Source organism: Actinia tenebrosa, unplaced genomic scaffold (assembly GCF_029948245.1).
Source record: "Actinia tenebrosa isolate PJP-AT-01 unplaced genomic scaffold, QUT_ActTen_1.0 PGA_scaffold7__59_contigs__length_16204524, whole genome shotgun sequence".
NCBI lineage: Eukaryota > Metazoa > Cnidaria > Anthozoa > Actiniaria > Actiniidae > Actinia > Actinia tenebrosa.
Genome location: NW_028292584.1, coordinates 15,212,049 through 15,234,842, shown reverse-complemented (window position 1 = coordinate 15,234,842; position 22,794 = coordinate 15,212,049). Strand labels below are relative to the sequence as shown.

The window sequence follows — 22,794 nt, the reverse complement described above, 5'->3', positions numbered from 1 at the left end:
GGTTACATTAACACCGCTGAAATTTATCGATGCGGGCTCACCCACGTGGTAGGAATTTCAAGATGGCGGACGAAGCTGACTTTTTCAACTAAATCTCAAAATGAAGCGAAAAAAGAAGGAAAGATCTTCCGAAATCCCTAGTAATCAACAGCCTAAGACAAAGAAATTTAAGCCTCAACCAAAGAAGCCGAAAAATAGCGTATTTGTTCAGCCAAAGTTACCCAAAAGTGAAGAAGAAGTTTCATCAAATTGGATAGCTTTGCAGAAGGTAAGCGAAGCTGGGATTTGTTGCAGTGGATGTATGATGTTTAGTTAACGCTTTAGGTTATTAAATACAAAGAATAAACTCAGGAGTATATAGTAACATCTCCCTTCAAATACCATAAATGAATAAGGGGTAACTTAGGCCGTAGTTAAACCAAAACGACAACACGAAACAGATGACAAAATTATAAGGCTAATTTTTATTTTTTTGGATGGAAAGAAAGTTCCAGTGATAAATATGAATTGAGTATGCATAGCTCAAAGTTTGGTTCAATGTGATGATCGCTCGTATAACTATTGCAGGTAAGTACGAGAGAAGCAAAATCTCGGGAAGAAGAGTGAACAAACAATTAACCTTATGCACACATTGACCACATCCCCAAATCACACTATTTTTATAGCAGTTTATATTTTTGTTGTTTAGCTTTTGTCCAAGGAAAACCCTGCAAAGGATAAGGCTCCTAGTTCTTTAAGACTCAAACACAAAGGACAAAAGAGCAAGACTACGGCATTGAAGAGAAAAGAACAAGATGAGAAACTGAAAAATAAAAATTTAGACAGGTAAAAAACTTTTTTTGTTTTCATTCAATTTTTGTGATTCAAAAGGCCCAAACGTTTGATTGACAGCAGTCTATTGCAAAGTGCATGTCGCAATTTTTGTCTGGGGTGGCCGCGTAGCAATGCAAATGGCGGTACTTGAAAAGGGATTGGGGGTGGCTAGCCATGCCCCAATCCTACCCATGTCTTTCCTTGTTACATGTATTTTCAACAATAACTACTGACAAAAAAGGAATTGTCAAGTATAATTATGACATTTTCAATTTTTGTACGTTTGTTTTTCTAGAGATGAAGATGAGATTTGGTTTGATGACGTTGATGCAGAAGACATCGAAAGAGCATCAGGAAGAAAAATACACAACGCATCAAAAGAAACTGTTTGTACAAGTAAAAAAGATCTTGCAGTTGGTGGATTTGAAGGGTATTAATCTCACATTCTTATATTATTTTACTTTTTTCTTTCCTGGGGAATGGGGGGGGGGGGGGGGGGGGGGGGGGGGCGGGGGGTTCTAAAATTGGCAGGAAACATGTTGGAAAATACCATCTTCCAGGGTGTGGTGTGCAATCCTGGTTTGGCTGCCCGTGATTTATTTTGAGCGTGAAATGAGATGAAGGACTTTGCGAAAGGCTACTATGTACAGCTATTTCTAAAAACATCGAAGGGGTGAACGGCAAATAGCAATCAGTGATTGGCGATTGCACGACCAAAAGGCACAGTAGGCATGCACCTAAATACAAATAATCCAGGAATATCTCAACAACAGCATCTGTCTTTTTGACAAGAATAATGATAAGAAATACAAGTCATTCCAGCTATTCTTGCATCTTGGAATGACCTATCTCCTATCACTTATTGTCTATAGATTATTACCTATCTCCATTCTCCCCTTCAACCTTTTTGAAGTAGCTGTATAATATTAATTAATAGCTATTTTATGTTATTTGCTCAAGACTGACCAAGAGAATTGCCATGGACTGTGAATTCGTTGGGGTTGGCCGAGATGGCAAGAGAAACATGCTGGCTCATGTGTCTGTCGTTAATTCCCATGGGTGTACAGTATACGACGAGTATGTGGCACCTAGAGAGACTGTGACTGACTACAGGACTGCTGTGAGTGGGGTGAGATCGTCAGACCTCAAAAATGGTTAGTCTAGACTTATCAGCATTAATACAATCATCAATGATGATCATTATGACACACTACAGACTCATTCATAAAGGTTTAGCCTCGTTTAAGAGCAAATTATTTGCAAAAGCCAATTCTAATGTCAAGTATGTTGTGCAAGTTGAACAATACCAATATTTTGAAATCTAACAGACTTTTAATGGTATCTGATGAATTGCGCCATTATTTAAGCCCAGTATCAGTCAGTCATCATCACGAACATCACCATCAACAGTCATCAGTCATCATCACCAACATCACCATCACCAGCGTCCCCATCATCAGTCATCATCATCAAAAAACATCACCATCATCATCACAAACATCACCATCAACAGTGATCAGTCATCATCAACAGCGATCATTCATCATCACCATCACTAACATCACCATCAACAGTGATCATTCATCATCACCATCACCATAAACAGTGATCAGTCATCAATCATCATTGTCATGCTCATCATTCACCTTTGGGTCCGAGTTATGACACATCTACATAGTTCCTCAACACATTTCCCAGGTTACTTCAAGTTCCTCTTGTTTTTCAGCACCAGATTTCAAGACTGTGCAGAAGGAAGTAGCTGATATGTTGAAGGGACGTATCTTGATTGGACATGCCATCAAAAATGATTTGCAGGTATGTTTGACCAGAAAATAAATAAATGATATCTTTGTTTCATCGATTAAGAACAAACCAATGTTATGCATATAAAAGAAATAAAAAAGGAAATTTGCGCAAGTAAAAACATTGCAATGTTGATTAAAACTAGTTAAGAATATTATAAAGCTAAGGCGTACTTAAGAAACACTAAGAAAAGGGGAGAGATTGGTAATAACTGTAGCTTCATGTTTCTGTGACCTAACCGACTCCAGACATTTGGCATTTTGGCTCCCATCAATCACATTTGCAACAGGGTGAGTGCATGCTGATCATAAGCAAGTCCACTGGAATATTTATTGGAATATTTAAGCCTGGTTCACACGAGCAATGCAAGCGCAAACGCAAGGAAAATACGTGTGAACTACAGTAACACAAACACAAATGCAAACGAGAGGAATGGAAACTTTTTCATTTTCTTGTGCTTGTGCTTGCGTTTGTGTTTGCGTTTTTAACGTGTGAGCCAAAGAAAACTCATAGTAGTCAAGCCATCAAAAATCAACTCAATGGTTCACATGAGCAACGCAAACGCAAGGGAAATATGTGTGAACTGTAAACGAGCAGTACTGCACATGCGTATCTTAATTTACTTGCATTTGCGTTGCACGTGTGAACATTGCTTGCGTTTGCGCTTGCATTGCTCGTGTGAACCAGGCTTTACAGTAAAACGTTTGGGAAATAATAACTCAAAATGTTCAATGTCCTCACTGTTTATAACCAGGGGTTGCAATGTTTGCATAAGAGGCAAGTGCTTTCACTATTATATGCCATGTATGCTTGCTTGCTTGCTTCCTACTTCTAATTCCTTATCACCTTTGCGCATGTTGTAGGTCTTGTTTTTGGACCATCCTAAGAAGGACATAAGAGACACAGCCAAATATAAGCCCTTCCACAAAATAGCCAAGGTAGCATAACATTAATATTTATTGAGCACTTATTCATCTCTGCGCTAAGCGTAGGCATATCTAGAAAAACTAATACAAGGGTATAAAATTACAAAAGTGAAAAAACTCAACAATCAAACCCTTTTTGGACCTTTCCGTGGTGGTCCCAAAACCTGCCTGTAGCACCCCACATCCATTCTTTAAGAAAATAACCTTTGTATGACCCATATGGAGGGTTTTGCAAAGATAGAGGGCTAAAATACTTTGCTCACATAACATTAATATTTGTGATTGTCATTAGAGCCAGTATCCATCCCTAAAGAAGCTCAGCCAAGAGATCCTGCATGCTAGAATACAAGAGGGTGAACACTCATCGGTAAGTTTAATGACTGAGTGACTAATTGTCTGAGTGTCTGTGACTGTCTGACTGACTGACCAAACGACCAATTAACTGATTGGCTGACCGACTTGCAGACAAACTGACTGGACTAATAATACTAAGGTTAATCGGCCAACTGACTGAATAACCATTTTGTCTTTGTGACAAACTGACCGACCCAACTGGTTATGTTGGTTGGAAAGTCAGTGCATCAGTTGGTGAGGATAACGGTGATCGTGATGATGATGGGGCCCAATGATGATGATAGTGAGGATGATGGTGATGATGATGATGGGGATGATGATGATGGCGATGATGATGATGATGGGGATGATGATGATGGTGATGATGATGATGATGGCGATGATGATGATGATGGCGATGATGATGATGGTGATGTTGATGAAGATGATGATGATGGTGATGTTGTTTAGGTTAATGATGATGATGATGGTGGTGGTGGTGATGATGTTAATGATATGATGATAATGACTAACGATGGTGCTGATAATGGTTTCAATGATGATTTCGGATGACGCTATGATTGTGGTAATGATGACTGATGATGGTGACTAACCATGGTGGGGATGATGGTTTCTGTGATGACAATGATAATGATAGATGATGATGATGATGATAACTGATAATGATGATAATTCATAATATGACTAGATTATTACGCGCGCTCTGATTGGCCAAAAACCAATGAACTATTTCCCCATGGGCTGCGCGCTCGCGCACGCTGATCTCAACGGACGCTCGCCTTTTTTCTCTAAATTTTCAAACCCGATGGCGTCAATAGCGCGCGCACGAGCGAGATGGGTGATATAGCGCGCGCTCTGATTGGCTGAAATGCCTATGAACTATTTGCCCATGGGTCGCACGGTAGATTTTTGGTCATATTATAAATCAGTTAGACGACAAAAAAGCGCTCGCCCATGGCGATATAGACGCACTTGAGAAAATATAAAGAACGATTAACAAGCTAGAGTGTCACTCGGCTTCGCCTCGTGCCACTCTTTCGCTTGTTAATCGTTCTTTATATTTTCTCGCGTGCGTCTATATCGCCATGGGCGCGCGCTTTTATGTCGTCTAACTGATAAATTATTGATGGCTGATTGTGGTGATGACGATGATGATGATGGTCATGATGGGGATTACCAATAAAGTATTGTATTGCATCATATGATGATGATAGCATTAATGATGATGATGATAATAATAATGATGACTTTTCTGTTCTTTTTCAGGTCCAGGATGCCCAGGCAGCCATGAGACTGTACATACTCCACAAACGACAATGGGAAAAACAGATAAAAGACAAGAAATTCAAGAGAACGCAAGAAAAAGATGATGACAGCTGATTAATGTTCAAAAACTCAAATGTAAATACGTTGTGTATTGTTAAATAATGCCAGTGAAGTAGAGTCTCCTTACCTTTATGTAAGGTACCATATATAAAAGTCAATATAGATTGGAATACAAGGTGTTTTTCCTGAAATAAGAAACATCTGCATTTGTTAGTCAATAATAATATTATGAATACCAGGTGCTTTATTACTCCAGTAAAAGCTTTTTATTAAGTTCATCAATCAAGAATGATGTTCAATTGTCGAAGCGTTCACGTTTGGAAAAGTATTAAATATGAATTTGATTACTTTCAATAAAACGCGCGAAATCGTACATCAGACCTTTTCAGTCTGAACTCACTTGATGAGTGACTACGAAACAATGGCTTCAAGTCGAGGTTGGAGTCGATGTGTTGTTTTATGGACAGTCAAGGGAATTTGGGAAAATAATATTTGATGCAAAGCGGGATTGATTAGGTTCCTTAGAAGCTGTTCTTATTGTTGGACCGACACTAAGGGACTGACCATTAGATTTTTGAGGAAGGGGGGGGGGGGGGTGGGCAATTTATTTTGTGCAGGAATTTTTTTTTACGCCTCCTGTCTGTGCAGGAATGTTTTGGACATAATTTGGAATTTTGTTCTGGCTTTTCTCTTATGTACGATTTTTTTTTTCTCTTTAAAACTGTGCTCCAATTTTTTTGGGCTGTTATAGAAGGCTGCGTTATCTGGGTAATTATGCATATCGTAAACTAAGAATAGAGATTTAATTCTGCTTTCGAAAAAGATAGCAAAATCATAACCAAGGGAAAAGGAACTTTCTATTTTCTCTGCGACTTGTCTCGCAACAAATTGCTCCGTGTAATCGCGCCCTTAACCATACTTCGGGAAGATTTCGGAGGGCAGCCAAGCGTGGTCAATTCATGCATGTTGCAAAGGAATTCGATGTTGTGTTAAAAATGAAACACAAGAAATCCCAAAGAACCGAGTCGTCGAAAACTATGACATCGCCTCAATATTTACTTAATTTTGCATTTATTTTTAGGCAGCCTTAGAAGTTATTAATGATCATGAAATTCAGGGAAAGAGTGGTGCATTGATCTGTTGTAGTCATGAAATAAATCCAATAAAAAAAATCGACGAGTTTTGGCAAGATTGTTCTTTTCATGAAAGTGTCTGTAAAACCGCGAGAAAAGTAAACATTGCGTTTTTGTCTTGAAACATATATTTTCCGTTTTGGCGAGATCGCGTTACTAGATTACCTTCTATTTTTTCAAGAGAGTGTTAGGGAAATATGACAATAGAATGAGTGGTGCAGTTGCCCTATTTCACTATGACGTCACATCAAAACTATCTATTGTTTAAACGCAAAGGATCATGGTCGTCGGAGGGGGTCAAATCAACGCAAATTCACCGAAAATTGTTCTAAAACCCGTATCAGTACACGAAGAGAAGTAGAATAGCCAGCAGACTCTCAGAATATTTTTTAGTACATATTAACACATTATATCTGAAAACCAGGCCATTTTAGATTAAACTGTTTCGCTAGGAGCAAATTTTGTTGAATTTTCTATTGGATTTGGCGATCCTATCCCCCACATAAACAAGCAGTGACGTCATAGTGAAATAGGGCAATTTTGGCTACGGGAAATCCATTGTTTAGTTTTCCTATAAATTATACTCTTAATTTAGATATCCCCAAATATCTCCAAATTCGTCTTATAGATTTTATTGCAATTGCGCCCAGAGGAAGACAGACACTCAAGGAATAGGCAGCATGAAGCATTTCGCTAGTAAATGAGGTTAAAGTTAAAATTAAAGTTAAAAATTAGAGTTAAAATAGGTGACGTCATTACCACGTGACGAGAACCGATCTCCACGGAAAAAAAATTAAATTGTAGTTTAGTCTATATGCAACATGTGTGTCTTAGTGGCTATGAAATCGGAAACAATCTCTTAAGGCATGGAAGGTTCAATGTTGGTAAGTGCTTATGCAAAAATATTAGGTCGAGTCACACGTCGAACTTTACATGAGCCGAACCTAATTGTGTAACAAATTGACATCAGTGTTTTATGTGTCTGTCCTCTTATTGACGATCAATTGCTTCATTCATCACATCAGGTCGAAGTAGTGTGGATCAACGAGGCCTAGCCGATGAATGGCGTAGCGTACTCGATGTTTGACCGATCGAATTTGGACCGACTAGGTCAGTCGGGGAAAACGATTGTAGATCGACTTGGGGTCAAACGTCGAACTTCACATGAGCCGATCTAAATGCATAAATCATGTTAGTGTGTGTTTTGCACTCATTTTAATTATTCTTTGTCACCACGAATGCGCTGTTAATGCATTTTTCAATATGACTGAAGTTGAAAATGACTGGAAGTTGACTATGGCAGCTCTAAAATATGGTTAAGCGCCAATATGCAACAAACAACTGATCTTCTAAACAGTATCCGCACATGCGCAGACGTTTTTCACGACAACAAAAATAAGAGCCGGTAAACCGTAAAGGACTCTACGTTAATGAAAAGAAAAATGTTAATAAAATAAAAATAAATAAATCACTTTATTTTTAAATAAAACTTAAAAGTGTCTAGTCGTTCTAGCGCTTTTCGCACTAATTGGGGACACTTTTCGCTCACACGCACTACCACTACATTTAATATTCTATGCACACAACGCTCAACTCACATGTTGATTTTTACGGAGGGAGGAAACCGGAGAACCTGGAGAAAACCCTCGTAGCATAGGAGAGAACAACATATCAAACAAACTCAACTCACATGTTGATTTTATGGAGGGAGGAAAACCAGTGAACCTGGAGAAAAACCCTCGTGGCAAGGGAGAGAACAACACATCAAACAAACTCAACTCACATGTGAAGACCGTAGGGCTCGAACCAGCGACCTGACCCGTTGGACTCCCAGCGGTGAAAGACGACGCGTTAGCCGCGAACGCCACCCATGCTACCAAAATGTGGCAAGTCTGTGACCTCGATAGTCTCCTACGCAGCCGCTATTAGTTTCGTCACGCAACGCTGACTCCCCTAAGTGAGCGTGGCGTGACGACACTAATAGCGGCTGCGTAGGAGACTATGACCTCGACCATTGATTGATTTTTGGCTCCCGCTTTAAGTAAGATAAGAAATAACAAAAATTCTAATTGCTAATTCAAATTTCATAAAGCTTAAAAATGATTAATTTGCGTTACAGATTATGGATGAAGATTGCTTTGAGTTACAGTGCATTTCCATGGTTTAATTCTAAATGTTTAATTTGCAGGGGAAAAGGTTATATATATCTAAACTTGGATTTCAACGGCTTAGATTAATTATTTTCCTTTCTTAAGACTCAAAGTTTCATTCGGGAATTTTTTTCTTTTTTTCCCCACCAGTGATTTCTGGACTTGCGTAGTCGGGATAGACAGGAAAAACTTCGAACTTTGACCACCATCCCATGCCTGGGGCTGCAAAGACATTATTAATGGAGTAGTCATAATCTTTAAGTGTTTTACTTGTGCCAACTACTGGGATCTGTCTAGTCCATTTTTCCCAAATTTGACCGGTTTGACCATCTGTGAAGGTCTTGTCTACCCAATCGTATGAACTACCACCAGCCTTAAGTCTGACCACAAACTTTCTGTAGAGGTTGTTGGAATTGCAATGTACCCGGATTTTATCTGCGTCCGCACCGTCGTCTCCCCTCGCACCTGGATCGATCCAGCAGCTATATGGACGTTGATTTGGGTAACGGGCATAGCGATTGCGACGATCCCTCACGCTCTCTACCCAAGGCACTGGGCGTAGAACGAGTGTCTTTTGGACTGGATCCCAAACCCAACGTTTGTGGGTTGTAACTGGCGTCTTGAACGTCTGCGGGCAAGAATGGGACTGTGTACCACTTCGTTCAGACTCATTTTCTTCTCGACAAACACTGAAGCAAGCGGTAAATAGTGTAGTAAACCGGCTTGGGACAGCAACCACTTCATCACTGTTGATGGGTCCAGCTGCAAAAGCAACACGGTTACCGTGGGTGTTTCCACTTCGATAGTTAGAGTTTCTTCGAGGCTCTCCAAATTGCTCTATACTTCCCTGTGTAGAGCCTCTTCGATACACGGTCACACGCTGGAATTGATTGGCAGGGATTTGACCGTGTGCTAGCCATTCATGGTAAAAGCGATTGTTATCTGCTCTTCTGCGATACCCTTGTTCTTGTGTCCGTCGAAAGGCAGCCATCAAAGAATCGTAGGCGCTGTAAAAGTTTTCACTTGCTCGAATTCTGTAAATGTAAATGGAATCGTGCCTCCCTGCATTCGACTGACTCCAAAGCTGGTTGCCTGCCCAGAGGCGGGCCGCCGATTCTTCGGATGAAGTGGTGATGAAGGCGGTATTGGCTTGGTGATCATTGTAATTGCAAGATCTGCCATCTACGTGGTCGATGAGGTTGTCATTGTTTCCTAAGCCTGTCATTCCGTTTTGGAAAATTTCATCGGGACCACGAAAATCAGCCCTGTAAACGAAGCGGGGAGGATCGTCATTCGCCAACACAACATTTGCCTCCAGCAATGAGCAGGCAGTCACGGCAACGAGATAAAGTACAAAGCTCTTCATCCTGAAGTCAACAACGAATGACTAAAACCTCATTCTCTTACTTGCCCTATATGTTAAGCCTCACCAGCAAATAAGCTCTGTGCAACGAGCGAAATCCATTACATAATCTTAGACAGGTACATAGTTTTAGAATTAGATTATCAGAAACTGGTTGCTCGTTGTCATAACGAATCAGACCACAGGTATGCAGTCCAAAGGTCTGAACGGAATCAGTGATCCCCGTCCATTTTTTGCTTTTTTTAGTTTTTGTTGAAGGTTAAAAGAATTCCGAGCTATTAATAATTAATTTGAAAGATTTCTTTTTGGATATTGATGTCGTCAGTGGTATAGTTTCTACTTTCTATTCCATTGATATTCACATCCTTTTTGAAAATAAATTGCTCATTTTTCATATTGGACATATCGTGATATCTTAAGTGATACCATTACTACCAGAATCCTCTTCAGATTTATGTAGTGTTTGCGATAGAGCAAATAGAGTGAACGCCGTATACACTCAAAAAGAATCGTTGTCGGGTTCAGAAACACAGAACATACTTAGAAGCTGAGACAGAAATGGCACATGGGAAATGACATAATTATATTATAATTTATTCATTTGCGTCATCCATGTAGTCGGTTTAGAATGCCAAACGCGTATTAAAAACAGTGGATGATGCCACGGGTCGCCAGTCACAGCATGCATCTATTAACGTACTTCCCATGTGCCATTTCGGTCTCAGCTTCTATGTTCTATGTTTCGAACCCTGAACCCGACAACGATTCTTCAATTGAGTGTATATGTGAAACAAAAACGAAGAAGGTATTACCTATTAAGGCTCTGACAAACGCGAAACCCAACATTTGTCGGACGCAATAATAATAATAATAATAATAATAATAATAATAATAATAATAATAATAATAATAATAATAATAATAATAATGATAATAATAATAATAATTAAACTAATAATTCATTATAATATGAGACGTGATAAGAATATTGCTATAATTATAAAACAAAAAAGAAAAGATTATGAATATAAAATAACAAATCTATATAATATTTACTTATTTATCTATGAAAACATATTTGTAAAATAAATTAATAGCTCAAAACACGAGTCCAGCTCTTCACACTGATATAATACTATATTAAAACTATACATTTATTATTAAAATCTAAATATTTCTAAATTTCCGCTACATTGGCGTTAAGATTAAAGTCATTCAAGAATTCATTGTCCTTAAAAAAAGGGGTTCTTGTCCCCCTGACACACATGTGTACTGACTTAATTATTTCAAAAGATAATCGAGTTCTAATCCATGTTATAGTACTTGCATATGTGTCCCCTGTCTTCTTGGTTAATTTCTCAGTAAGGTGCTTAAAAAAATCTGGCATTCTGCCCCCATTCCTCCATTTGTACCAAAAACTAAGGGCGTAAAAGTTCCCATATCGACATCGATTACTCTTTGCTGGTACTTTCTCTTTTTTTCGCTTTCTTGATCCTTGAAGATTGTAGAAGTGGATTTGTTTTGGTTGCTCTTGGAATTAACATGCGATACTCTTACATCAAAAAATGCAGTTACTCCCTGTGCCCAAAACGATCCAGCTTTGATGTCGAGCCTTGCATCCTGACTTGTGCTAGTAGATTTTAGATTAAATTGTTCGCCATCCAATGGGATAAGCTGTGGCTCCTTTTGAACGTTGTTGCAAACCTTGTTTAAAAGTATGGCAAGCAGATCACGGACGTTGTCATGTCTTTGTGCAACAAATCCTCCCTTTTTACAAGATAGTGCATGGCTTACCGAAAAGGTTGTCCCACAAGCGCAGGTACTTGGTAAACCCGATAACGGTATATTATAACGCAGACAAAGAGAATCTCTGAATTCTTGTTTATTCAAAGTAAGTCCCTGTTCTTTAATTGGTATCGCATTGAGCCATGAGCTTGCTCCTTTGTCTCTTGCTTGGGTTACTTGACGGAGTATGTCAGGTGGTAATGCTGCATCGATTTCATCGACTTAAACCTCAAAAAAAATATCGTGCAACCTCTTCTATTAGAAGAAAAATATCTAGCTGTAAGCAAAAAAATAACGTGCAAGTGTTGAGCCAAACAAATAAATATCATACAACTAAAATTCCTGCAAACCCTCCATCAATTATCTAATGGTCCATCCTTTATGCAAACTTACTTACCACACACAAATATTCTTTTGTTTTTCTAATACTTGGATTTTTGCTATTGCTGGCTTTCACTTGACGAATCACGTTTGACCACCATGTGGAGCAGATAATGAGATTCAAAGACTTTTATCAGCTGAGTGAAAGCCAGCAATTCCTTTTCAGTAATTTAAAAGAATTGATTTTTCACTGGTCAACTAACGTTTCACGTTTGCCGTGAGAATAACATGAAAAACGGCTAACGATCATGGCAATTGCCATATTTATTTTATTTTTCAGCTACTTTAACTAGCTTTCGTCAAATAATGTGAGTTTTATAAACTGCGTCATAGGAATTAGGTTGAACAATGGGCTCTGTGCTCTCTGCTATTCTGAAATCAAATTAGAAACGGTGATAATAGCCTATTCAACTCGTGCCGTCCAACTGATTCATGGTTACGACTCAGACAATAGCGAACCAGTCACCCTTGCAGCAGTTTTTTCAGTGTAATGAAATATTTTCCCACAAACAACTATACAGTATCTGTTTTAAAGAGTACTACAAGGTGTCCGAGGCAATTTTCTATTCTGTTTGCAGGATAGTAAGCTATCAAATGAAAACGATTTATAATCATTATTTTCCGAGTTTTAAATTCTAAGATATTCTAAATAATGTGATAAGATTGTTGGACATGACAACGGTCTTTAGTATAGAAAGTACAGTTTGGTTCCCCCTTAACCATATAAACGTGGAATTTTTGGAAATTATCAATGAAAATGGACGAGTGTTGCAGCCATGTTGGATGGCAAGAAGACTGCAATACTTTTTGCCTAACGTATGTAATTTTTTCGTGTTATTTTTCTATACTTTAGCCCCACAACATGGTTGCCATCTAACAACATCTAAACGTCAACTAAACTTGTCATAGAATGCAACGACTATTGTAACCTATTGTTTTCAGCCAATCACAGGCTTAAGGTGCTGACACACGGTGCAACATTGCACGCAACAGGACTGTTGCAGCGTGTCTACCCCAAACTTGTTGCACGCAACGTTGCATGCAACAAATCTGAAGTTGAATCGCGCTCTACTCTTGCAACATTGCGCGCAACAAATTTCATCATGTGAACATGTCTGCAACATTACCTGCAACATTTTTGAACTTCCAGCCAATCACCTAGCACCAAATTTATAACTGCTGACCAAATATCTTAACATAGCAGGCTCACACAAGCGATGTTGCGTGATTTTGTTGCAATGTGTATCACCCCGATTCAAATTTGTTGCTTGAAATGTTGAGTGCAATGTTGCACCGTGTGTCAGCACCTTTAAAGGATCCCAATTAAGCCAATCAGATTACGACCCTAAAACTAGATGTTTTTTGAATGGCAAAATCTTGGGCTATGCGATTTTTTCTCTGTACTGTGGTCGCACAGCCAATCAGAATGTAGCATTTGTAATAGATTGATTTTCCTTTGCCCGTGTAAGAGTAGTGAACGTAATAAATGGTAGTGGACACTAATTCCATTGTTTTCTTTTGTTTTACTTTGACTATTACCCACTAATAATACGACTTTGTTCCACGGGCCAAGTAAAATCACTCCAGACCACTAGTATATTTATGTGACCTCTGTAAAGGCTGGTTTGGACGGTACAATTTTCACCTACAACTATCGTATACAACACGCTCGCGCCATCCTACAACTCGAGTCGTAGCGTGCAATTCAAGCCTACAACTCGCCTACGACAGATGCGATAGGCGAAAATAGTACCGTCTAAACCGGCCTTAAGCTAATCAATACCACAGGTAGCCCAATCTTTCTAAATGGATTTGAAAAAGTAAATTATTTAAATACTGTACAAATAATTCAATTATATCTACAATATGTTGGAGATTCGATAATAATTCATATATATTAGTTATTGCATGCATTGGAATCATAGTTACATAAGTTAATCAATAAAAATTCTTATTTTGTGATTAATCTTGAGAATGAAAAAAGGGATATGGCCGCCAGATTAATAGGTGCGCCAAATATCCATGAAACAAAACAAAGGATGTATCAGGCATAATTGTAATTTTTCGTACAAAACAGTGGATATAACTGGGGCAGGACATTGCATCTCTGTTTGGTTCATGCCTGAGTGAATTCAACAACTAAATTAATAGTTGTGTAGTTCCAGAAATCATCCATACCCACCGGTCCCACAGAGGAATTTGGAATTTCCGAAGAGTAGGGGGGTCAGAGAAAGAACAAAAATTATAGAGTTTGTATGGAAGAAAATTGGAATTTCCAGGGGGTAGGGGGGTGTCTTAAAAAAATTCCTCCGTGAGGAGGGTATGAATAATTTTTGGAACTACACGTGGATAACTAAATACTTTTAAGCACTGCAGTAGCTAGTAATGTATTGTCTCATGGATATATGGTTTGCACTCTAGACATGACAAAAAAAAAAAAAAAAAAAAAAAAGGGAATTTAGAAAATGAAATCCCCCTTATGGCATCACTGACACCATAACCAAGCTTAATAGGTCAATAGACCTAATACCACTTGGGTATAACGTTTGTCCATTTCAGAAAACATGACATTCCCTTGGGTATTATTTCGTTGTTTACCAGTAAAGCCTGGTTTTCACTATGGTGCAAGCATAAGCACAAACACAAGAGACCTTATTTCAATGAAAAAAAGTTGTGAAATAAGTACAAGCGCAACTAGTGCCATGCCTCTTCTGTGCTGTCGTGATTGGTCACATGACATGCATTAATCATTCACCATCATTGCTCTTGTATTGTGTTTAGTTTTCACTGGCGCAGCATAAGCTTAAGCACAAGCGCAACAAAAAGGAAAAAATTTGATCCTTATGCTTGTGTTTATCATTGCGTTAGAAAGTTTTCACAATAAAATAAGGCCTGTTTATACTAAGTCTTGTGTTTGTGCTTATGCTTGCATTGTAGTGAAAACCGGCCTTAAGGATTGAGAAGATAACAAGGAAATTACATATAGTCTGAAATGGAAAATATTACACCCACATGTCAAAGCTTTAGATCATGATTTACGTGTCTTTGTCTACAGGGGAGGGGTGGGTAGCGACCATATTGGCATTAAAATTAAAAAGAGTTGGACCTTAGACATTTCGAAGTTGATCATAAGCCATCCTTAAAATGTCTCTCTTCTCTTTAGGAAATCTCAACTCCCTTCCAGCCAACCTACATTGTTCTAGCTCCTTAAAAGCACGCTCAGTTTCTTTCTTTATAATTCCTGGCTGCTCTTGCTCTCGTGAAATCCAATCGAGTGCCATTTGGCTGCGCATGTCGTCATCGATTACCCTTGCAGTATAATGTGCCAGCACCTCTTGTCTAGAGCAGTCGCGGTCACGCATGGCCTTTAAACTACCATTCCAGTGCAATAACTGGAATATGGTCATGAGTTCCTGGAATTCTAACATGGTGCGGCCTTTGTTGGAATTGAGCATGAATCTGAATGCTCCTACCCCTGTACTGGGATTATCTGGGTCTTGGGCCTTGAGGGATAGTGTTCTTCTCTTCGTAGCAATCTGTTTTTCTGTTTCTTGAGCTTCTTTGACAGCAAGATCAATAAAATCATCAGTTATTCTCCTGTCAAAAAATGATATATAATTATATTGATTGTATAGATTCATGTAAATGTTATGGGTTATGAGTGCCATGAGCTGATACAGCACTGTCTCTCACTGCTTTGCACAGTAGTTACTTATGGCAAGGACGGATTCAGCCAAAATTTTAGGGGGGGGGGCTAAGGGTCAAAGGTTTCCTGCCACAGGCTCCCACAGGGATCCCTAATGATAAAAAATGGTGAGTCGGGACATGGCGTCCAATCCTGGACTGACTTTTTGCAAAAATGTTTTATTTTAACACAATTATTCATTTTGGTTTTCTATTCAAACACGTTTTGATATATGCAAACCTTCACAATAAAAAATTCTACAGTTTTGTTTTGATTTTTTTTCTGCCAAAGGGGGGGGGAAAGCTTCAACCTCCTTTGCCCCCCCCCCCCCTGGATCTGCCTTTGTATGGGTCATAATTTTCATGCACTGTTACTGCATAGGCTCAATTCACACCTCAGGCTTAAAGACTTTAACACATGTTCACACTCCAACGAGGAGAGCCTTGAGGCTAATGACCCACAGGAAGAAAATCTGGAGGAAATATAATCTAGAATTTCAAGAATACAGGGGGTTAACAATAGGGGGAAGTCAATGCATCACTGTCGTCTGCCGACCTCAGTGAGAATTTGAATAAAGAAACTACCAATATAAAATGACAAAAAATACAAAATGTTTGAGATTTTACCTTGATGGATGTTCATTAAAAACCGAATTCATGAGCGCAATCTTAGCAGCGCTTCGCCTGGCTTCGGCTTTGGTTGGACAAGGTTGAAAACTGCCAAAGCAGCTCCCCTCTGGTAAGGTTACGAAGCAGACATATGGAGGTCTGTCGGACATCTCTGGCTCATATTTCACACTTTTTCTATGCTGGATTTTGGATCCTGTATCTGTGTCTTTCATTTGCCAGAATTCTTGCAAAGCCTCCTCTACATTCACAGCTAAAAATGAGATGAAATATTATTGCTGCAGTTTTCTATATCCTGCGAACTCAGTAGTTGTGAGCTGCATGCTGAAATTTGTTTTTTCACTGCCGTCAATCCAAAATAATCAGTCGGTACCTTTTATGTTCTTGACTGGTGGCAGTAAAAAAATTCATAACAAGCCATTGAAATGTCTGAGTTTGCAGAATATCGAAACAGTGGTGGATCCAGGATTTTGTTCAGGGAGGGGTGCTGCACACAAAGTTAACCTAAGGAGGGGTGCACCCCTTAGAATCAAAGGGGAAAACAGTATTGGTTATCTTCGAAGTAGGGGCACAAAGTAGAACCAAAATTTAACAGCTGATCTAAATCGTACTTTATAATAAGTGAAATAAAAACTTGATTGCTGCACTGAATGCTGTCTTATGAAATAATGTGCCTTCGCTAGCTTTTCATGAGCATATGGTATATCATACAGCATGTATCGTGTTATTAGTCACTGGCCAAAATGCACTGTAGCTCTGTCATGTACCTCTTTTCTAGCAAACGTTACTGGTCAAAATGACTAGCAAGGCGAAGCTTTGACCGGACGAGTTCCAATTTAGGGCGGACATTACATGATGATGACTTTGTTTATTCATCGTTTTTATTTATTTCCTTTTTTTTAAATTCAAAAATTTTTTTTTGAGGCAACAATTCTGCATATATTAATCAAACTTCATGAACAACAAGACTTCTAACTAAGATATGTACACAGTAATGATGAAAAGGTAAATTATACACCGTGAAAAGATGAAAAAACTTACTGATGTTAAGATATGTACATGCATCTGCTGCACAAGTTTGACGTCAACATGTTATCTGACCCAAGACGACATAAAACGAAAGGTATTAGACTTCAAAGAAAGTTAGGAATGTAAGGTCAGATCACAAAGGAACCAACATATCATTCCAAATCATTTGATTATTTTGCCAGCTGTTTTAATATAGCAGACAGAAATGTATACCACAGGAAATTAGGTATCGAGCTTTACCACCTGAAGAGTGACTTTTTTCTTATAATTCAAGTTGATAACTAGTGAAGGTTATAGAATTAATTATTTTATCATAATGTAGGAATGATATCAATAGAAATTAGTGTAATTTTACTTATCACTTTATTACAAATATTCATCATATAATTATCCATATAATACCTATATTTCTCCTTTTCGAAAAACTGATATTTTCACATGTGAAAATATCGTTACCATGTGTGTTTAAACTATTTGTTTATAAATAAAAACTTTTTATAATAATAAAAAGCTTATTAAGTGTTGAAAATCTCTCACTTGTTTGCTGCACTCACTCAGAGATATTTTCAACGCTCAAAGATAAATTTTGTATCTCCGCACCCATGTAATATTATCTATTTACTATACATTTATATTATATTTAAATTTTTCTATATTGTCACCAATGCAATTAATATTTAAGAGCAATAAACTCCTGTTCTGTTCTGTTCTGTTCTGTTTTGTTCTGTAGGTACAGTCCAGATATAGAAGATCAAAAGCTGTTTTATAATATAGCAGACAGAAAAATACTGTATACCACGAGAAAGGAGCTTTACTACCTGAGAAGTGAATTTTTTCCTATTATAATGCAATATACTAGATAACTAGTAAAGGTTGTAGAAAGGTTGTAGAACATTATTTTGGTTGTGAGGGACGGGATATTACTGTATAGTAGACTAGTGTAAATATATAGGGGTTGTTTTAATCTAAGGGTTTGGAATACGGGAATTGTTTTTATTGGTTTTACTGGGTCTCAGATACGTATCCCCAATTAGTTTATTTTGTAATAAGCTAGAACGATGTGACGCATTAATAAATGTATTTTTTTATTATTATCATTGTTATTATTATTATTGGAATTTATTATGTAGGTATGATAGAGGGTAAATGATTAAAATCTTTATTTCAATCTAAAATCTTCATCAAATGTTGGATTTTTTATTGCAGACCTCTGATTTACGTCATTGAAATGCTAATCGGTTAAAAAGAGACCAAACTTTGAGGGTCGCTGTTCAAAGAGAACAGTCCACAGTAAACACAATTGAAAAAAAAGATAACGAAATAATGATATACTGGGAGAAATATCTCTTATTTAAGATTATGAGATACGAGACTGATGCTTTTAAAGGTATATGGTCAAGGTTATCCAAACAAACGGCCAGTTTTCTTTACTTAATGAATTATTTAATAAGATAAGGACCTATAAATCTAAAATACATATGTCATGTCAAGTCAAGTGCAAACAGGCTCACTCCTCCTCACTCTTTATAATAACATGTTGTTTAAGGTCGTCAAACATAATGAAGCTAGCAGACCGATCCATAAATATGGATACAATCAAGGACCATCTCCTTGTACAGTAGATAAAGAAAGAGAAAAAAAGAGCAAAGTTTGAACAGATTGTATTCAAATGTTACTGCTGCATGCAAGACTGAGAGAGTTTATAGTGTATAATGGCAGGGAGACTGTACCAAATGACACATTCTTTAAAATAAAAATGGCCAGGTAAATCTCAGGAAATAAGGCATTGACTTCATGGCTGAAAATAGAAAATTTTACCAAATTTTAGAAAGAAGGAAGAGGAGGCAGCATGGTTGAGCGGTCATAGCGTCGGTCTCACAACCCGGTGATGCTGAGTTCTAGTCCCGCTGTGGCCACTAGCTGAGACTGTATTTGTCCTGGTTCCTGATTAGTTCAAATTCAGTTTCTCGACCATGCTTCAAGTAAATAGCCAACTGGGTGCCTCCTTGTCAGTTGAGATTCTTAAAACACTTTGTGTTTCTCTATAGTCGTAGTGACACGACCACATTAGCAACGCTGTAATTTATTATCGTGTTTAAATAAAAGCCATTATTATCATCATCCTTGCCATTACATTGTTGGCAGATTCAGGATTTCAAAAAGTGAGAGTCCGGAAATGCTATTTTCTGCTACAACAAAGATTTCAATAAATTTTGTTCTACTGAGCAAAAGAAGGTTCCATGGAACCATCCCTGCATCTGCTAAGTACTGCATTAATTAGTAACATTTGGCGGCTGCATGTTAGCCATAGGAAGCCTGCTATTTTAAAGCCCCGTGGCTTAAATTTCGACAACTTTATAGGGCTATCAGAATAAGCAGCAGGTTGCTGGAGCTCTGGCAGATGCTTTGAAATAAACTGTCGGCTACTTTTTCTTTTGTATTTATAAAGTATCATCGTTCTCACAGCCAGCTACATCAGATTTTTGACAACCTACTCCAGAACATTCTGGACATCCTGCATTTATCATCACTAAGGTAACAGTAGAAGGTCCTGAAGTGGTAAAATGGGAGCTGGGATTTGCCTTTTTAGGACTGGGAAAATAGGATTTTATGCACTGGGAATTGAAAAAAAAAACAACAATCAAAAAATGGGAATGGGATTGAGATTTGAACAAAAAATAAGCTGAGACTATGGGATTTGGTGAAAATGGGGGCTGGGAAATGGTTATAGGATCCTCCTCTTCTGGACCCTCACTGTAAGTTGAGCCCATGACATGTCTAATATGCCTTCAGGAACATTTCGGTACAGGTTATCAGTCCCCTCAAGCATCTACTAAGACTATCAATATGAATTAAACCTTGATCGGAAGTTTAATCGATACCCTGAACAATCTCTGGGCTGATCAAAGCCGGGGTAACTAACAGATTGAATTGGAATTTAGCTAACTAGTTAGTATTGCGAAGGGAGGAAAACCAGAAAAGCTGGAATAAAACCCATGAATATAGGGAAAAACCTACTGTAACAAACTCTGCTTACATGTGATATGAAGTACAGGAATCAAACCTGCATGAGTGATTTGTAATTCAAATCCTAAAATCTTCAATACAATATACAATATTTTTTACAAAAATTTTAATCAAACTTGGATTCAGCTGAAACTTCCTAAGAATATTCTTTAAAGGTCCAATAATCACTGTATGAAGTGTTTTCTCGATATTCAGGACGAAAGTATGATATTTTTACGATTATTTTTTTGGAGTCTGTGACATCATAGACTCAACATCCAACATCGCTCCATTCATTTCTTTGTATATAAATCCTTAATTTATTTTATTCCTATGAAGCCCAAAGGGTGGCTAATGTGCTTATTTCACATTACTTGTGACTATAATTTATATTTTGGGGTGTTTGGGTATTTCTTTCTCCTTTTACTACTGATATTTTGATCATAAACTACAAAGAAATGTATGGAGCGATGTTCGATGTTGAGTCTATGACGTCACAGACTTCAAAAAATAATCGTAAAAATATCATACTTTTGTCCTGAATATCGAGAAAACACTTCATACAGTGATTATTGGACCTTTAAAGAGTATTCTTAGGAAGTTTCAGCTGAATCCAAGTTTGAGCGATTTTCGTCAGAGTAGCACTTAAACAAAGATCAACAAAGATCCCGAATTGATTATTATTCGATATGCAGCTTTGGCGTTACCGCAATTTTTGTGGTAACTTAAATAAAACTTGAATACGAATCCCACCGACTTAGATAAATCGTCAAAGATATCTTTGGATTTACAGAGGATTGAAAAGATTATATTTTAGACTTGATTTCTGCTTAAGTATTTATTTTGAATAGCTGAATTAACTGAATAAAAACTTGCAATGTTTATGCAAAATTATGAATATTATATATTATTAATACTAGAATACTTATGAAAAATAGGATTATATAAGGTTTTGGTTTTAAAGTTTGTTTGGAATAAACAATTTTTGTTAACGAAGAATCAAAACTTATGCAAAAGTTTTTCAAAATTATTACAAAAAAACGTCAATAGAACTTAGTTAATAAGAGAAATTGGTAATATTTTTTCTAACAACTGAATAATAAAGTAACATTATACGTTTTTTGTTTTGTTTTGTTTGTTTTGAAGAGTTTCAATAGAAAAGAGTTGCTGTTTTTAAAATTGTTTTCATAAACAGAATGACTCGAAAATGATAAAATAAGATGCAAAAATGCCTCTTACCTCCACCATGGCCTTGTGTATGCTTTGCAAAGGACGTTAATACAGCATCTACAGCTTCTTTTAACACTGATTTTCCATTAGAACCAGCAGAAAAGCCTTGGTTTAGAATACCTTTCGAAGCATCACCCGTTCTCGTCGCCATCTTGTCTTCTCTTCGAAAACGATTCGTCTTTCGTGTCTTAAAACATCCCCTTAAATCATCTTTAAAGCAAGTTTACATGACTAGAACTAAATATTAATTGTCCTATAATACGCAGGTATCTTTAAATGTGGGTATTTCGAGGGGAAAGGAAGGAAATTTTGGCTAAGTTCAGACTAAACTTCGTTCTGCATTACAAAGTTCAACTGGCGTCCTGTGAAACTAAGGTAAATAGACCCCCTGGAGGAGGGGGGTCAGGAGGTTGCGTAAAAAAGCACACAGGAATCCCAATTGAATTTTTTGTTGAAAGAGGGGGGAGTTGGGAGGAGGTTTGCGAAGTTTTTATTTTTTGCTTTGAAAAAAAAAAAAAAAAAAAAGAATAATAAGAGACTAATTGAATTTCAATGATAAATTATGAGATGGGCAGAATAGAAGGAAAGATAGATGGATTGGTGAAGGAATTAATAAATGAATCATATGGATCAATCAATCATTTCATCAACCTTCTAACATCATGTTAAATCAATTTATAACTATGAGATAGATGGATGGGATAGGAGAGGAAAGAAGAAGCACAATCTTAGACCAAAGAGGTAAATTGGTCGTTGTAAATTATTGTTATTCTTAAGCAACTGCTTACCATCCATACATGCATCATACCAGCAGTACAATAGCACATGTGAAGCTTGTATCATTAGTCTTAAAGTATGAAGGGCGGATCCAGGGGGGGGGGGGGGAGGGGGCTGAAGTTCCCCCCTTCAGCAAAAAAAAACGATGTTTTTTTATATTGTTTTCCATTGTGTTGACCGAAGAAACTCAATTACTCCCGCCCCCCCCCCCCCCCCCAAAATGTTGGCTGGATCCGCCCTTGAGTATAACATGATCACATGACCATACAGTGCTTGAACTTTTGGCTGTTCGTTTTTGTTCAGTACTAGTCAGGTGACGTGCTCAATTCCTATAAACTGTAACTGCGATTGAAAATTGATAAACTAAAATAGGTGTCTCACACCTGAGTTTATATAACTTTTTTATG

General features: G+C 37.6%; 3 protein-coding genes across 5 annotated transcripts; 1 reads left to right on the top strand and 2 right to left on the bottom strand.

Annotated features, from left to right (window-relative positions):
- Nucleotides 1–61: 61 nt before the first annotated feature.
- LOC116302106 (RNA exonuclease 4) lies at nt 62–6,425 on the top strand. 3 transcript variants are annotated; one of them, XM_031711323.2, is made up of 9 exons: nt 62–268; nt 689–825; nt 1,109–1,243; nt 1,774–1,967; nt 2,540–2,628; nt 3,480–3,554; nt 3,835–3,909; nt 5,163–5,297; nt 6,304–6,425. In XM_031711323.2, the coding sequence occupies exons 1-8, from the start codon at nt 101–103 to the stop codon at nt 5,274–5,276; spliced, it is 987 nt and encodes a 328-aa protein (XP_031567183.1). In that variant the 5' UTR covers nt 62–100; the 3' UTR covers nt 5,277–5,297; nt 6,304–6,425. The 3 variants fall into 3 exon arrangements, with proteins under 3 accessions (XP_031567183.1, XP_031567176.1, XP_031567193.1); XM_031711316.1 differs by lacking the exon at nt 6,304–6,425 and having other exon boundaries at nt 5,163–5,799; XM_031711333.1 differs by lacking the exons at nt 3,480–3,554; nt 6,304–6,425 and having other exon boundaries at nt 5,163–5,799.
- A 4,466-nt stretch (nt 6,426–10,891) lies between these two features.
- LOC148905750 (uncharacterized) lies at nt 10,892–11,875 on the bottom strand (the record flags this gene model as incomplete). Its single annotated transcript, XM_089040323.1, has 1 exon — nt 10,892–11,875. A coding segment is annotated over one exon (657 nt), but the record flags the coding sequence as incomplete, so codon positions are not given.
- Nucleotides 11,876–12,274: 399 nt separating this feature from the next.
- LOC116302123 (LIX1-like protein) lies at nt 12,275–21,969 on the bottom strand. The gene is made up of 3 exons (XM_031711344.2): nt 21,620–21,969; nt 16,346–16,598; nt 12,275–15,631 (listed from the first exon to the last, which is right to left on the bottom strand). Exons 1-3 carry the CDS (start codon nt 21,759–21,761, stop codon nt 15,142–15,144), a joined length of 885 nt encoding a protein of 294 aa, XP_031567204.1. The 5' UTR covers nt 21,762–21,969; the 3' UTR covers nt 12,275–15,141.
- Nucleotides 21,970–22,794: the final 825 nt, after the last annotated feature.